General features: G+C 47.9%; 1 protein-coding gene across 8 annotated transcripts in view; it reads right to left on the reverse strand.

Annotated features, from left to right (window-relative positions):
* FRMD6 (FERM domain containing 6) overlaps positions 1-15,723 on the reverse strand; it is a 105,458-nt gene that overhangs the window by 21,256 nt on the left and 68,479 nt on the right. For all 8 annotated transcript variants that reach the window (XM_048852168.2, XM_048852169.2, XM_048852163.2 and 5 more), the window contains 3 exons: positions 12,690-12,769; positions 10,379-10,455; positions 7,488-7,674 (listed from right to left, as the gene is read on the reverse strand). In XM_048852168.2, coding sequence (XP_048708125.1) covers positions 7,488-7,674; positions 10,379-10,455; positions 12,690-12,769 — 344 coding nt within the window. The remainder of the gene's footprint in view (positions 1-7,487; positions 7,675-10,378; positions 10,456-12,689; positions 12,770-15,723) is intronic.

A 15,723-nucleotide genomic window follows, 5' to 3' on the forward strand; every position in this document is an offset into this window, starting at 1 on the left:
GAAATGCGAGCACGGGCTCTCTTCTCCATTCACGTTTGCTGTCGCCAAGAGGTTAGGTCCCCGAAAACCAGCAATAAGGGACTGTGACGTTCGAGGCCAGGAGTGCACCTGCTTTTCAGCTGCAGAAGGCCACCACGCTGCCTCATGGCACTGCTAGTGTGTTGTGCTCCACGGAGTGTGTGCTAGGCTGGCAGAGCCCCTTACTGCAGACGCTTCTGTCGATGCAGTCCCAACACCACTGCCCCACCCGACGTTAGCTATGCCGGCGAAAGCACTCTTCTTCCTGCCTGGGTGTGCCGACAGCTCTGTTGTGTGGGGTGTGTGTGAATTTTTCCACACTCCTAACCAGCTATAGCTCTGCTAGCAGAGCTTCATAGCACAGACCAAGCCCGAGAGAGACAGAGACCTTCCACTCCAATGACATGCCTGTGGCAATTTGCACCAACGCCCTTGGAAGCAATCCCGTTTAGTTCACCCATACAGTCCCACTAGTCAATGGGCGTTTCACAGAGGTAAGTTCAAGGCAGAATTTGACCTACCAACATAATCAAATGGTACCGTTTTCCAACAATGTATCACCCCTACAGACTGAAATTCTAAAAGATCACATTACATTAATGCTAGTTTTCATTATATATATATAAAATATATGTATTTATTTATATATTTTTATTTATATATTTATTTGCCATTATACGTGGCTATGGACTATATTCATGCTGAGTAGTGGGTTTTATCCTCTGAAATTTCAGACACTGGGCTAAGACATGGGTATAGCACAGTTAGAACATAAGAACGGCCATATGGGTCAGACGAAAGGTCCATCTAGCCCAATATCCTGTCTTCCTGCCAGGTGTCCCAGAGGGAATGAACAGAACAGGTAATCACCAAGTCATCCATCCCCAGCTTCTGGCGTACAGGCTAGGGACACCATCCCTGCCCATCCTGGCTAATAGCCTTTGATGGACCTATCCTCCATGAACCTATCTAGTTCTTTTTTGACCCCTGTTCTAATCTTGTCCTTCACAACATCCTCTGCCAAAAAGAGGCTAAAACACGGGAGTGGGGAGGTATGTGTTTTTATTTTCTATTCTTATTAAGTTTGACTCTTCCATGAATTGTTCACAGTGTACACAAGGTTCTCTGGATATGTAAGCTTGCACAGAGATCCTTACATTAAAAATCATTCAGAATTTGTACGCAGAGATGCGGCCACTCTCCATAGACTCCACCTCCGAGAAAGCAGCCAGTTATTTCACCAGCAGCAAGATGTGGCTTAACATGTGGCTCCTGGAAAGCACTTCATTTAAGCAATTTTCAGGCGATAAAATGTGAATAAATATCACAGTGCAAAGGGCCGTTCTTGAGCCCTGGCATCTGAGGCAGGGAAGCAGGCCAGTCTCACAGAAAGCCTACTTAGGTATTTAGCAGAATCGAAATAGTACCAGCTGAGCACTTCACTTTGATGTAGCTCAGTCTGAAATCCATGGTCAGAGATAAGCATGTGTGGATCTCATTTTACCAGCATAACTATGTTGGTTAAGTATGAAAAAAACCCTATGCTCCTAACCGCCAGAAAAAGCCCCAGTGTCAATGCAGCAAAGTCCTTCTGATGATGCAATGTAGTTTGGGGAAGGGGTATAGTTATACCAGCAAAAGAACTTTTATAAGCTGCATCTCCACGCAGAGGATTTACCCCAACAGCTGTACTGGCAAACCTTTCCTTGAGCAGATAAGGTCTTAGTGTTCACAAAGAGAAATATAGTGATCCACTATAGACAGTTATTCTTGACCATTTTTCAAACAGCTTATTGCCCCGTTCTTAACGAAGAGAAAGGACAGAAAACACCTACGAGCACGGGTGCTTTCCTTTAACAAAGCTCTTGGGAACCCACAAAGTTGCAGCAGGATTATTCTAGTGCTCAAGAAATAGGACTGACTCCCCAAAAGCAGATTTTTACTTCCATTTTCAGCTAGCGATTTCGAAGTCAAACACCCAAATCCCATTAAAACTCAATGTGAACTGAGTGCTTAACTCCCTTAGGCTCCTTGGTAACACTTTAAGGTAATTGTCAAGCATTTCAGCAGCTGGTTATGAGACTAGTTGGCTCAATTCTGCCCATTAAGTACACCCCACTGTACTAAAACAACTTTCCAAAGTGATTTTTTAGATTCTGTGTGGGACATGCAGTGACTCTGGGCTAAGAAAATGAGGCGATTACTCTTCAGCTAAATCGGGAGTTGTCCGACACCAGCGAGCTCTGTTAAAGAGAATAAGGGCAGCAATCAACAGGGACAACAGTGCCTACATCTTTATTAACCTTTTCATGTTGAACATCCAATGGCTACTGCAAAACCATTGACACGGACGAGTCACTGTTATGTTGATTCAGATCTACCAAATACACAATATTATATTAAAGTTCAGTCTCTTTAATTGCTCCTCTTTAAAACCAATATGTATTCACAGCTTCTCTCCTCTGTTCTAGCTGTTCAGAGCAATTGATTCTTTTTAAAGTCTGTTTACTGGAAAGCACTGATTCAGAAAAGGACTTTGGGGTCAGGGTGAACAGCGACCGAAGAGGATTTTCCCAGGGTGATTCAATGGCTGAAGAGCAAAAGCAAACCCTGGAAGTATAAGCAGGGGCATACTGAGTAGAAGCAGGCAGGTATTAATGCTGCAAATGGCACCAGCGAGGCTGCGACTGCGACACTGCGTCCAGTTGCGGTGGCCACACTTCAGAAAGGACGTTGACGTATTGAAGGGGTACAGGGAAGAGCTCTGAGAAGGATTTGAGATAGTTGCTGAAAAATTTTCATTTCTCGATGAACCTCCCCCCTGCCCTCACCAAAAGGCATCGACATGGGGTATTTCCCATGGAAATTTCCATTTTCATGAACAAGCCGTTGTGAAGAGCTCTACTTGCCTCTGTTCAGGACACACGTACAGCAGTGGTGCAGTGTGGGGCACCGTGACGGGGTGTATAAACCCCACACCAGAACTGAAGGAGTTAAGGAACAATTCTGGGCCCAGACAACTCCACCCTTCTACCCCTCCATGGCTGGCTCCAGTTGGAGGCGGAGCTTAAAAGGGAACCAGATAGCTCAGAAGGGGCCAGAGAGAGCAGGGCAGAGACCCATCCTGAGAACTCCTGAGGGAGGGCTCTGCAGAAACCATTCGCTGGGTGAAAAGAGCCTGCCTGCTCAGCCTTGTGGGGCTGCAGCTGCTGTTATTTGCTTTTCCTTTATTACCTTCCCTCAGACTTCAAGCCTTTGGGTGGGAGGTGGATGGTAGGAAGCAGCCCAGGGAGAGGCAGCCTTGAGCTCTGCCTTAGTCACTGTATGCCTTGGGTGAGTCACTCTACTCTCCTGCCTCAGTTTCCTTATGTGTAAAATGGGATTGTTACTATTGTGGCACATGAAAGATTAGTTAATGGCTGCAGTGTGACCGTTTACACTTGTCAGGTGTTATAGACGGGTTACATATCATTTCTGTTCACTTTCAAGCGAGCTGAGACAGTGAGAAAGGAGCTCATTTGTCTGCGGGTTGTTGACCGTTCTGTAAAGGATTTAAAGTTTAAAGAACTCCCAGCTGGGCTGAAGGCTTGTATGCACTGTTCCATCCTGATGCACTTTTATACCAGGTGAGATGTAAACTCCTGAAAAGGGAGGTTTGAAATGGAAACACTGGCTCAACCCTGCTGTAAGTGTGTAATCAGACTATTTCGCGAGTGCACTCATGTTTTCAGTGGGGGGTGTCATCTGGAGTCTTAACATACAGAGAAATCTCACAACCTGCCAGCAAAACACATCAGAGACTGCAACGTTAACACACAGGCAAAGAGAAATAACCATCCATGCACTAATGAAAGTAAGGCCCCGTTCCTGCAAACACACACAGGGGTAAAGTTACCTATGTGCATAAGGGTTTGCAAGACTGGAGTGTATGATAGATGCAGATTGGATACAGCTGAAGAGCTATGAGGAGTCCCAGAGAACTGCTAAAAAGGCCACATTAGCCTGACATATTTATAACAATTTGCCTTAATTTAAAAAAAAAAAAAAACCTGTTTCTGGTAGAGCCCCCTTTAAACAGTATCATCTGGCATTTAAAAATCACCCAGCAGGGTTTTATGAAGGCATTGCTGTTCCCCTGCTGATGTTTATTAGGCTTTTCAGCAAAGGGGAAACTGACTAAGCGCACAGTCCAGTAATGCAGTTAAGCCCATGCTTAACTTAAGCACCTGAGTAGTCCCAGTGGACCACTTGCATACTTAAAAGTTAAGGGCTCTTCTGGACCAGGGCTTCTAAAGGAGAAAACAGGGAAACTGACTATACATGAGGTGCCGTGAAAAACCCAACTGACTAAATTTCACGTTTCAGAGTAGCAGCCATGTTAGTCTGTATCCACAAAAAGGAAAGGACTTGTGGCACCTTAGAGACTAACAAATTTATTAGAGCATGAGCTTTCGTGGGCTACAGCCCACTTCATCAGATGCATTGAATGGAACATATAGTAAGAAGATATACACACAGACAGAGAAGGTGGAATTTACCATATGAACTGTAAGAGGCTAAAAGAAAAGGAGGACCTGTGGCACCTTAGAGACTAACAAATTTATTTGAGCATAAGCTTTTGTGAGCTCACGAAAGCTTATGCTCAAATAAATTTGTTAGTCGCTAAGGTGCCAGAAGTCCTTTTCTTTTTGTGGATACAGACTAACAGGGCTGCTACTCTGAAACCTGTAAGAGGCTAATTAATTAAGATGAGTTATCATCAGCAGGAGAATAAAACCTTTTGTAGTGATAATCAAGATGGCCCATTTAGACAGTTGACAAGAAGGTGTGAGGATACTTAACATGTGGAAATAGATTCAATAGGTGTAATGACCCAGCCACTCCCAGTCTCTATTCAAACTCAAGTTAATGGTGTCTAGTTTGCACATTAATTCAAGCTCAGCAGTTTCTGGTTGGAGTCTGTTTTCGAAGCTTTTCTGTCGCAGAATTACCACCCTTAAGTCTTTTACTGAAATGAAGAGCAATGACTTTTCCCCACCAGCGTCTCTCAGCGACCGCACTCTGGTAACTGCAGCAGGTGATGGTACGACAACATTCTAGGACTGAAACGCGAGTTGCACGTAGACTGTGTCCCTTTAACTTCACACCTGTTTTCTGGTGCAGGAGAAAGACTGGACCCATCTTGGCATTTGGTTACTTGCACGCCGGCTGGCTTCAGCTGCGGGGAGCGATGTAGAGAAAGCAGAAGAAGATTTGCACTGCCTGCTCCATGGTCGTGCAGGAAGGGGGCTGCCAGAGAAGATGGCTGGGCCAAGAGGTGGGCAGGCTTGAGTGAGATACATTCCTGTAGGCTTCTTTATGTGGAATTTTAAACCCATTAAAAACAAAAATTCAGGTGTGGATTTCCAGTTAGACGGTGTGATCTCATCTGTAGATTATGCTGGTCCTGCAGTACCACTGGGGACTCTCTGCTCTGGATAGAGCTTCCACAGTCGCACAAGTTAGAGACTGAAAACTTCTCCAAGGCAGGGCTGCAGCCTCCTCTGAAGTGTGTCCAGCATGGCTCTCGCTCAATAACGACACCACCACCTATCAGCTAGCCACAATACAGTCCCAGGCTCCACGCGATCAAACAACACAGCAGCAAATGGACCACTTGCACCTACTGTCAGAGCATGGTCTTAACAGCACCTGCCACGCCCATGTGAAGACAGGGAACTAGCTTTACCGAAGCAAGCGTTCCATGCAGCGTGTTTCAGAGGTGCGGTGGGTACATGCGCTGCCTAACACCTTCAGTGCCCTTCTTTTGGTGGGCAACTCACTGGTGGATTGTCATGGCACACAACATTCCTGCGTCGGGCAAGTAATGTGAATGTATCTCTCATGTAACCAGCGGGACATCCTCCTTCGAGCTGGATCTGTAAGTTCCACAGCGGTCACCGGACAGCAATAATTCTGAATGAAGCAACCCCAGCATCTCCCTCCCTCTCAATCTCTCACGCACACACCCCAAAACCTCCCAGGGACCTGAATTTTCTCTTTGGAGAAGGGTAGGAGGATAGCCTTCCCAAGCATTTGCAGACATGGGGACGCAGTCAGTATGTGTCACCCCTTCCTCCCCGCTCTCTGCGCAGCCAGGAACGGGAAGGAGAGGTGAAGCTGCTCATATGCAGCCCCGCAGCTGCAAGGCCTCCTGTGTTTTGTCTCCCGGCCCAGCCTCCTCGCCCCACTCACACTACTGCTTGTGGCTGCTCCGTGCAGGCAGGAGCGCGACCAGGAGCTGTGAGGAGCTGCAGGGGCAGCGATGGGCAGAATGCACGAGGGAAAGACTCGCTCTCTCTGGAAAGCCCAAGAACCACACAAACCCCCCACCTATCAGAGAGCCAGGGCCCCCAACGAGCTGGGGCCAAACGGCCCCACTCAGCACACTGGGCTGCTCCCTCCACCTCTGGAGGGCCACACGAGCAGCTGTGCCAAGAGCAGAAGAAGCAGGGACTCAGGTCTGGAGCTCTGGCATCCCAGCAATGGCTGGGTGGTGGAGCAAGAACTTGCCAGCTCAGCAGGGGCCCAGCTGACCCCGCAGGGCAATGGGGTGTGTGCGGTAGGCTGACCAGATATCCCGATTTTATAGAGACAGTCCCAATATTTGAGTCTTTTTCTTATATAGGCTCCTATTACCCCCCACCCCCGTCTCGATTTTTCACACTTGCTGTCTGGTCACCCTAATGTGCGGGCACAGAGGACGGAGTTTGCGCCGTGCCCAAGCGCTCACGCCGAATGTACAACCTGGCTTCGCTATCCCTGCAGCCCATAGCACTCACTATTACTATCCACTCACACTACTCCAGTGCATCCATTGCTGCTCAGGGGGAAACAGGCCCTTGCTTTGGGCTACCTGGGCCAGCTGCATGCTGCGGAGTTCCCACCAGCCCATGGCTTAGTCCACAGGCCTTTCCAGTCTCACTGCTGCAAGCCCTTCCCTCTCTCCGGAAACCTGAGTGCACTGAATGTAACAGGAACATAGGCCAGCCAGGGATCTTCTTGGTCATCAAGCCCCCTGCTACCACAGGCCACCCCGGCACATAATCCCCCATAGGCCTCTTGGGACAACAAACAGCGAGCATTATGGTGAAGGAGAAACACCACAACCCTGATGTCCAAGCACAGCATCTGCATTCAGACCCAATCACGAGCCCATTTGTTTGCCCGGCACGCATTTTCCACTATGCCCGAACATACCCACCTTCCACCCCTGCCCTGACGCGGGATCCTGCCACGTGGAACGGATCAGAACAATGCTACTGGCAGCTACCACCACTTGGGTTCCCTCTCGCCTATGAAGCTCCCATTCAGGATATTTCTCGTTCCAATTCACTTCGCGCTCCCTCCGCCTTTGGACACGAGCGGGGGAAGAGGGCGGTCGTGCACATGGAAGCTCTCTGCCCGGGGGACAAGGAGACGGCACCTACCCATGCAGGGAAGTAAGCCTCCGGCTCGAAGTACTTCCCATAGTGCTTGTTCCTTTTGAAGTTCCCAAGGTCGGCCTGCAGCGCGAAGGCTGCCAGCAGGAAGTAGGCCTCCTCGCGCAGCACACACTGGGAATGCAGCAGCTCCTTTCTCAGGTGCCAGTAATAATAGTATCTGGCTGCTCGGTCACTGGGGAGAGGAGAAGAGCAGCACCGTGAGCGCATGCATGACAGAATGAACCTGCCCCTCGGACCGTGGGCCCGTGACGCAGACCACACTGCTCAGCAGCATCGTTCCCCCTGCAAAACCAAGTAATTTCCAAACGCTGGGGCGGTGGGCGTCTGGGAGCGCTGGGAAGCCACATGGGGGCCAAATGCGCCTCCGGGCTACGTTCTTCGCTGGCCCCATCTCAGAGCTCCCCACAAGAGGGCGGGGCAGAGTTTCCAGCCTTCAGTACACATCAGAGGCTCTGCCTGTGACTCAGACCCCTGCGAGGTAGCTAGCACGAGGCGCTGGCGTGAAGGAAACTCAAGGGAGGGCATCTGAGGAGAGGGCAACGGGGAGGTGGGGCCCGCCAGTGCAGGGAGGGAGCTGCGACCGGGAGCAGAACTCACAGCTGATTCGGGGGTGCAGAGCAAAGATGCTGAGAAAGGAGGCAGGGGATTGCAGGGAGGAATGGGGGGCCGGGGGGGGGGGGGGGCAGGACGGCCGCTTATGGGCGCTGATGTGGTGGGGACAGCTTGGGGAAGGAGGGAAGGAACTGAAGCTATAGCTAAAGGGCAGCCAGAGGGATCCTGCCTGATTCCCATGTCCCTCTCCAACTTACTCAAAAGTTAGCTGCCCCCCAGACCCCTCTCATCCACTGGTCCAATGGGTCTCACACAGCACCCGCCTTCCTCCCGTCCCCATGGTATCTCTGGGTTGGCTGAGTATAGGCAGATCTTGCCTGAGCACAGGACAGTGGGGATCAGGAGGGCACAGGTGCCCTTACATCTGTGCGTGCTGGGCAGGTACAAGAGGAGAGGGAAAGGGGTGTCTGGTGCAGTCAGGTGCTTGTGGCAATGTTAGCTCGGTCTCTGGTTTCTACCTCTCCTTGCAAGGAGGGAGTTGTGCTGTCAGGGGAAGAGGGGCAGGGCCAAGGAGCAGCAATGAGACAGGCTTGTGTGGAGGATGCTCTGCCATGCACCGAGACTGGGGCTGCTTCGGGTCTGAAGGCTGCTTCTGACCGAGCTAGCATCTTTTAATGGCTCTACATTTTACCCTTAATTGTTCAGTGACATTTCCCCCGCACATTATTAAGGAGCTCAGACATGGGACCTCACTCCTGAGGTGGGGGGCAGCGTCGCTCCCTGCCACGGCGGCTGGCGCAGACCCAGTACACAGCGACAGCTGTCAGTCAATATCTCCCTGATGGGCTCTCCCCATCCCCAGGGCTGGGAGCCGGGGCCTGGATGGGCAGGATCCAGTCGCTGCAAAGGATCAATCAGATGCGGACGCATGGGAGGGACCTATCGGGAAGCAAACCAGTCGGGGCTCTTTCTGGATCTGCAATGTCTGCGCCACAAAAAAAGCTGGACATTGCCTCCTATTTGAAAAATCAACCCAGACAGAGGGGCAAACAAGAGGCAAACTCGGACGTACGGTAACCCTACCCTAGAGAAACTACATGACCACCACGCAATCCCGCCCTAGCAGAGGAAGTCACCACAAAAGAATTCTTAGGTCAGGGTTCTCTGTTATGCACACATCTGTGTTTGCGTGCGCTGCCTGGGCAAAGGACATGGGGTTACCCATCTGTAGCAATACAGTGGAAAGTTCATGTAAACAATACATAACTGAGTCAGGCTCTTAGTCATTGCCCTCTGTTTTCTTTAGTGAACAATTTCTCCCTTTAATTAAAATGGTTATTCCAAGGAGTCTGCAAACCCTAAACACAGTCACAGTCGTTCTCTACCTTTATTGTACCTCCAGGACCGAAGCTCGAGCCAGCACCTCTTACGGTTGGCAAATAAAATGTTTGAAAACTGCTCAGCTCTGAGCTGTGCTGGAGACTCTACCATATTTCTAAGCAGTGACGAGCTTCATAGGAGGAACATATTGCAGTTTTAGCTACTGCACATATCTATTGACCTATTCCTGACATCCTTGGGCCACATTCTGATCTCGCAGAGACCCAGACCTTCCCAATGGGCTTATTTACACATCTCAGTAGTCCCAGTGACCAAGGACTTACACTGATAGAAACCCAAATTCTCAAGAGGTAGGGGTTGTGCAAAACTTGCACACACAAATATGCACGCCCAATTGCAGGCACACGTTGGCTAATAGGATAGATGAGGCCTTCCAACAAGCAAAGGGATAGCTGCGGCGATACTAGCTTGCGCGGCTAGAGTAAAATGCAGGGCCAATCATGGGTGCACGACTCCATGCAATTTTGGGATGAGCCACGTCACCCTTCTTTTTGGAAAGTTCGGCTCTATGGCATATATTGTTAATTGAACAAAAGCTGAATTCTGCCTGCTTTTTGCTTTACAGTGGAAAAACACAATACGTTGTAAACCAACCTGCCCAAACTATATCACAAAAGACTCATTGTATCTTGCTAAAGTAAAAAACAAAACAATTTCTCCCTGCTCAGACCAGCCATACAGGAGCACTTTGCTAATGTTAATCTTTATAAGGATAGAAATATGAAATTGATCACGTAAAGGCTAGTTACAAATAATTTTTTTCCCTAGCAATCCGCTGTTACTGAGAGTCTATGACAAAGTTACAATACATGCAATGAACTCTAACCAAGTAGGAATAACCCAAGATATTTTCTATTTTTTTCCATTAACAATAAAGCATTTTTTGGTGCAAAAACGCATTCTTTGTAATATTTTCCCCTTACCTGATCAGTCTGCCATTTTCCACATAATATTGCACTCGAAAGTGGATAATCATCGGGGGACCAAACTGGTCAATGCCCTGCAATAGAGAGAAAATTATTCAGAGTTCCTTCCACAGAGGATATAAAGAAACCATTGAGAACATAATTTTTTGCAAAGTTTTCTGTGAAATCAGAAAGATAATGCAATCTTTGATGCTCTATATTCTGTTTTCTCAGTGCAAAATTTATCATGACCACCACATCCAGGAAACCAGAGAAGGTGGAGCTAGTGAAACAATGTAGATCAAAGTCTGGCTGTTTTTCTAAATTGTACATTTTTTATAAAAATGTTTTGAAGTTTTCAAAAGTTTCCATTTTTTGGGAAAACTTCCAAGGGAAAAAATATTTAGCCTGTTGGCTGCTGTTCGATCTATTTTATCCCTTTATTTTTCATGCATCTTTTGCCGAGTTGCCAATTTCATATGGTCAGGTTAGCCACAGGGTAGGATATATCTCAAAATGAGAAAGCTTCAGATTCCGTTTCAAAACGGAAAAGGTTTTGAGTTCAACAGTTACTGGATTTCAAAAATGGGGCAAGGGGGAATTCTGAGAAAAATTCTGCAAAAATTTAAGAGAAATAATTCATGTTGTTCTGAAAAAAAGGCAAGATTCCAGTTATGAAATTTTCAAAAATTCTGTAAATTTAAAAAAAAGACATTTCCAGCAGCTATAAGGGGAAGGGGGGACAGACGCCATTGTTGTATTTGGAGTTTGTTATTTTAATGCATTTTTTCCTGTTCTCTACAACTGTCATAAATATAAGGGAAGGGTAACAAACTTCCTGTATACACAAAAAGAAAAGGAGTACTTGTGGCACCTTAGAGACTAACCAATTTATTTGAGCATGAGCTTTCGTGAGCTACAGCTCACTTCATCGTGAGCTGTAGCTCACGAAAGCTCATGCTCAAATAAATTGGTTAGTCTCTAAGGTGCCACAAGTACTCCTTTTCTTTTTGTGAATACAGACTAACACGGCTGTTACTCTGATTCCTGTATACAGTACTATAAAATCCCTCCTGGCCAGAGGCACAAAATCCTTTTACCTGTAAAGAGTTAAGAAGCTCAGGTAACCTGGCTGGCACCTGACCAAAAGGACCAATAAGGGGACAAGCTACTTTCAAAAGGGGGGTGGGGGAGGAAAGGCTTGTGATTTTCTCTGTGTTGAGAGGAAGGTTTATTCCTGGTTTTCTTTTTGTAACTTTAAAGTTTGGCCCAGAGGGAAATCCTCTGTGTTTTTGAATCTGATTGCCCTGTAAGATTATCTTCCATTCTAATTTTACAGAGGTGCTTCTTTTACCTTTTTTCTTTATAATAAAGTTCTGTTTCTTTTAGAATCTGATTGGGGTTTTGTTTTGTTTTTTAAGTGTCCTAAAAAAACCCACGGTTGGTCTGTGCTCATCTTGTTTATTCTCAAGCCTCCCCAGGAAAGGGGGTGTGGGGGCTTGGGGCAATATAAGGTGGAGTAGGAACTCCAAGTGGTCCTTTCCCTGAGTTTGTCTAAATCACTTGGTGGTGGCAGCATTACCTAATCCAAGGTACAAGGGAGAATTTGTGCCTTGGGGAGTTTTTAACCTAAGCTGGTAGAAATAAGCGTAGGGGGTCTTTCATGCGGGTCCCCATGTCTGTACCCTAGAGTTCAGAGTGGGGAGGGAATCCTGACAACAACCTACAAGAGATGCTGTAGAATATGTCTAGGTTGGAACTTTTCTGCAGAGATTCAACTCACACTCACCCCCATTGCTTTCCTTTTGGTGACCTCTTGTCTCATTACAAGAAACCATCCCCTAACCATTCTTGTCTGACGTCTCCTACCCCAGAGCTTGGTATACGGGTTGACTAGCTTTGACAGATCTGCCAGTTATCATGAGGGTTAATGCTCTGGGATCCTAATGTAGTTCCCAAATGTTCCCTAATTTAGCCTCCCAGACATCCTGCAATCCAGCAGTATTCAATTGCCATCTAGGTAATCTTTATTTTCTCAAGCTTTTCATTTATAAATCACTTAACAATTGAGAATTTCAGATCCCCTCTTGTTTTGCAGGTAGACAGGCCACGCATGAAGAAGTCTTTTTGAGCAGCCCTATGCCATTCTCATCAGTAACAGTTGATTCGTTTTTAATTAATTTTGCATGCTTCAAGTTTTCCTCTTCGTCTTATAAATTATGCACCCTTCAAACCTTCCCCTAAGGTATAACAGCTCCAGCTAGGTGAAACATGGAATCTGTAGAGAGGAAATAACTGGCCCCTCTCAACCCAACTCTTACGGTCATACCTTGCTAGCTTCTTTCTTCCATTCCTTTGGGCAGTATTTGTAGAGTTTCTGTGATAATTCCATATACACGTGTTCATTGTCTGCATTAGAAAGAGTGGAGATAAGAAAGGAGAAAGCAAATGGTTCCCCAAGATTTCTTTTAAAAAACGTACTATAAAAATTTCACACCCACAGTTATGCAAGCTCCCAAATACATTTCAAAAGAAGAAAATGCAGCAATATTTAAACACTCTCCAGCGTAAACAACAAATCCACCTATTTCCTGTGGAAAAGTATCAGATCTTCATCCATGGCATTGGTGAGTATTCTTGATCCTCACCTTTCTCATACCCTAGAGCAGGGGTCAGCAACCTTTTAGAAGTGGTGTGCCAAGTCTTCATTTATTCACTTTAATTTAAGGTTTCGCGTGCCAGTAATACATTTTAACGTTTTTTAGAAGGTCTCTCTCTATAAGTCTCTATATTATATAACTAAACTATTGTTGTATGTAAACAAGGTTTTCAAAATGTTTAAGAAGCTTCATTTAAAATTAAATTAAAATGCTGATCTTACACCGCCGGCCCGCTCAGCCCGGTGCCAGTCTGGGGTCCCAGCCCTGTCCACATACCCAGCCCTGTCCACATAGAGTAGGTACCTACCTTCTCCCTGGTTCTGGCCCATTCTCTTGTTCTCTCTGCACTGAGATGAAGGTGGGAGTGCACTGAGAACAGGGCTGGGGGTGAAGGAGCAGGGTGGGGATTGGGGTGCAGGGTCTGGCCAGGAGCTAGAAAGAGGGAGGGGGCTCAGGGTTGGGGTAGGAGGTTTGGGTGTGGAGCGCTTACCTGGGCAGCTCCCATTTGGTGTGAGGGGTGCAAGTGGGAATGTGGGGGTGTGTGCGCGCGCAGGAGCGCCCATTTGGTGCTCAGGGTGGGGGTGAGGATGTGGGGGTGCAAGAGTCAGGGCAGGGGGTGTGTGAGGAGGGTGTGGGAGTCAGGGCACGGGGCTGGGAGTGAGGGAGGTGCAGGTGTCAGGGCAGAGGGCTGGGGGTATGTGAGGGGGGTGTGGGGTCAAGGCAGAGGGCTGGGATCGGTTGCAGGGAGGGAGAGAAGGAGGGGCAGGAACCCTGCACGCTGGGGGGAAGAGGCGGGGGGGGGGGGGGGGGGAAGCTTGCCTGCCCTGCAAGGAGAGAGTGGTGGGCAGGGGCGGAGAAGAGTGGGCCGGGAGGGGCCGGATTTTTAATTGCACGCTGCTGTCCCCGGTAGACAGCAGCGCACCATTAAAAATTGGCTCGTGTGCCATAGGTTGCCAACCCCTGCCCTAGAGGTCCTAGAAGCTTCTTTCTGGATTCCTTGCAAGAGCCAGCCCTCACAGGTAGAAGCCAGTGACTATGCAGTGTGGCAGCATGTTCTTGCTTTCTACAGAACTACAGCACTATAAAATATTTATTGTGCTTACTCTTATTAAAAGGGACAGTAACATCTTTGGTGCTTTGTTCAGCCCCACTGTTTGGGATCTCTGAGGGTATGTCCACACTGCAAGTAAAAACCTGCAGCTGACCTGGGCTAGCTGACTCAGGCTTGCGGGGCTTGGGCTAAGGGGCTGTTTATTTGGAGTGTATACATTTGGGCTTAAATTGCAGCATAGGCTCTGGGACTGTGGGAGGGTCCCAGAGCCCGGAACGTCTATACCACAATTCAACAGCCCCTTAGCCTGGGGCCAGCTGGCATGAGCTAACCACAGGTGTATAACTGCAGTATACTATAGACATACCCAGAGTGGTTAATCGCTCCCTGACAGCGAGGGGCAGAGCTGAGCTGAGCTAAGCAGGGAGATGTGTTACAGGAAAGTCACTTGCTAGGTGAACTCAAGAGCCGCAAACAGAGGCAGCTAACAGGAGAGTTTTGGAGGGAGTGTGAGAGGCTCTTTTTCCAGGTTCAGCTGTATTTGCTATTTCAAGATGGCCAGCCATGGAACAATGGTGGTGACCTGCAATGGATGTCCCATGTTTTCTTTCCTGCCTGAAGCCAGAAGGGACTATCTGTGCCTGAAATACAAGCTAGTGGCTGTGCTGGAGAAAAGAATTCTTGGATTGGAGGAGCAAGTAGAGACAAGGAGGAGTTCCTAGACAGCCCAGTTCAGGAAACACCAGCACCCCAGGTTCAAAGAGGAAAGGAGCCGGCCACCAAGGAGTTGGAGAGGGAGGACGTCAGAGAGGTGACCTGGGAGTTTGCAACCACCAGAAACAAGAGGTCATGGCAGAAGATAGATGAGGAAGGACAGCCTGTGGCTTCCAGGGAGATGACGACCAGGAGGAATTACACAGAGCTAGAAGTTTCCAATCGATACCAGGTCCTCAACGTGAAATCTGTGGAAGAAACCTCTCAAGATCCAGCTGGTCCAAGGGAAAGGAGGGATGTACAGGGCACACCTGGGGCTGGCAGCTTGGCCCAACCTGTAAGAATATTAAACTTGCCCACAAAGATCTCCAACTATCCAAGAGAGACAGACAATCCTTGTTGGGAGTTCAGTACTCAGAAGAATCTAAAGAACATTCGTCAAGAGACAGGCGGACAACAGGGTGGCGTGCTGCTTTCCCAGAGCTAAGACATGAGATCTTACTCTAAGACTGGATAGGCTTCTGAAATGGTCAGGCAAGGATCCACTGGTGATGGTTCATATTGGCACTAATCACACCACGTTGCGGGATATATCTCAGATAGTCGATCACTTTAGGGAACTCGGAAGCATGCCCAAGCGATCGTCTCTGAGATTCTGCCTGTCCCACGAGCGAAGGAAGCCAGAAGATCTGGCAAGTGAACCATTGGCTAGGTAAGTAGTGTAGAGTTTTGGTTAAGCGGAACATTGGTTCCCCTTCTGCTGAAGTGGAAGTCATCTTAACTCGACGCTCCCCCTGTCCCCATAGAAGATGGTCCAATCTCCTCAGGGACCGGCTGGCTTGAGTAGTGAGGAGTATGTTAAACTAATAATAAAAGGGGAGGGTAAAAAGAGGGAAGATATGAGCACTCAGCACAAAATCAAGATGAGAACAAAATTA

The sequence above is a fragment of the Caretta caretta genome, chromosome 6 (genome assembly GCF_965140235.1).
Source record: "Caretta caretta isolate rCarCar2 chromosome 6, rCarCar1.hap1, whole genome shotgun sequence".
Classification (NCBI taxonomy): domain Eukaryota; kingdom Metazoa; phylum Chordata; order Testudines; family Cheloniidae; genus Caretta; species Caretta caretta.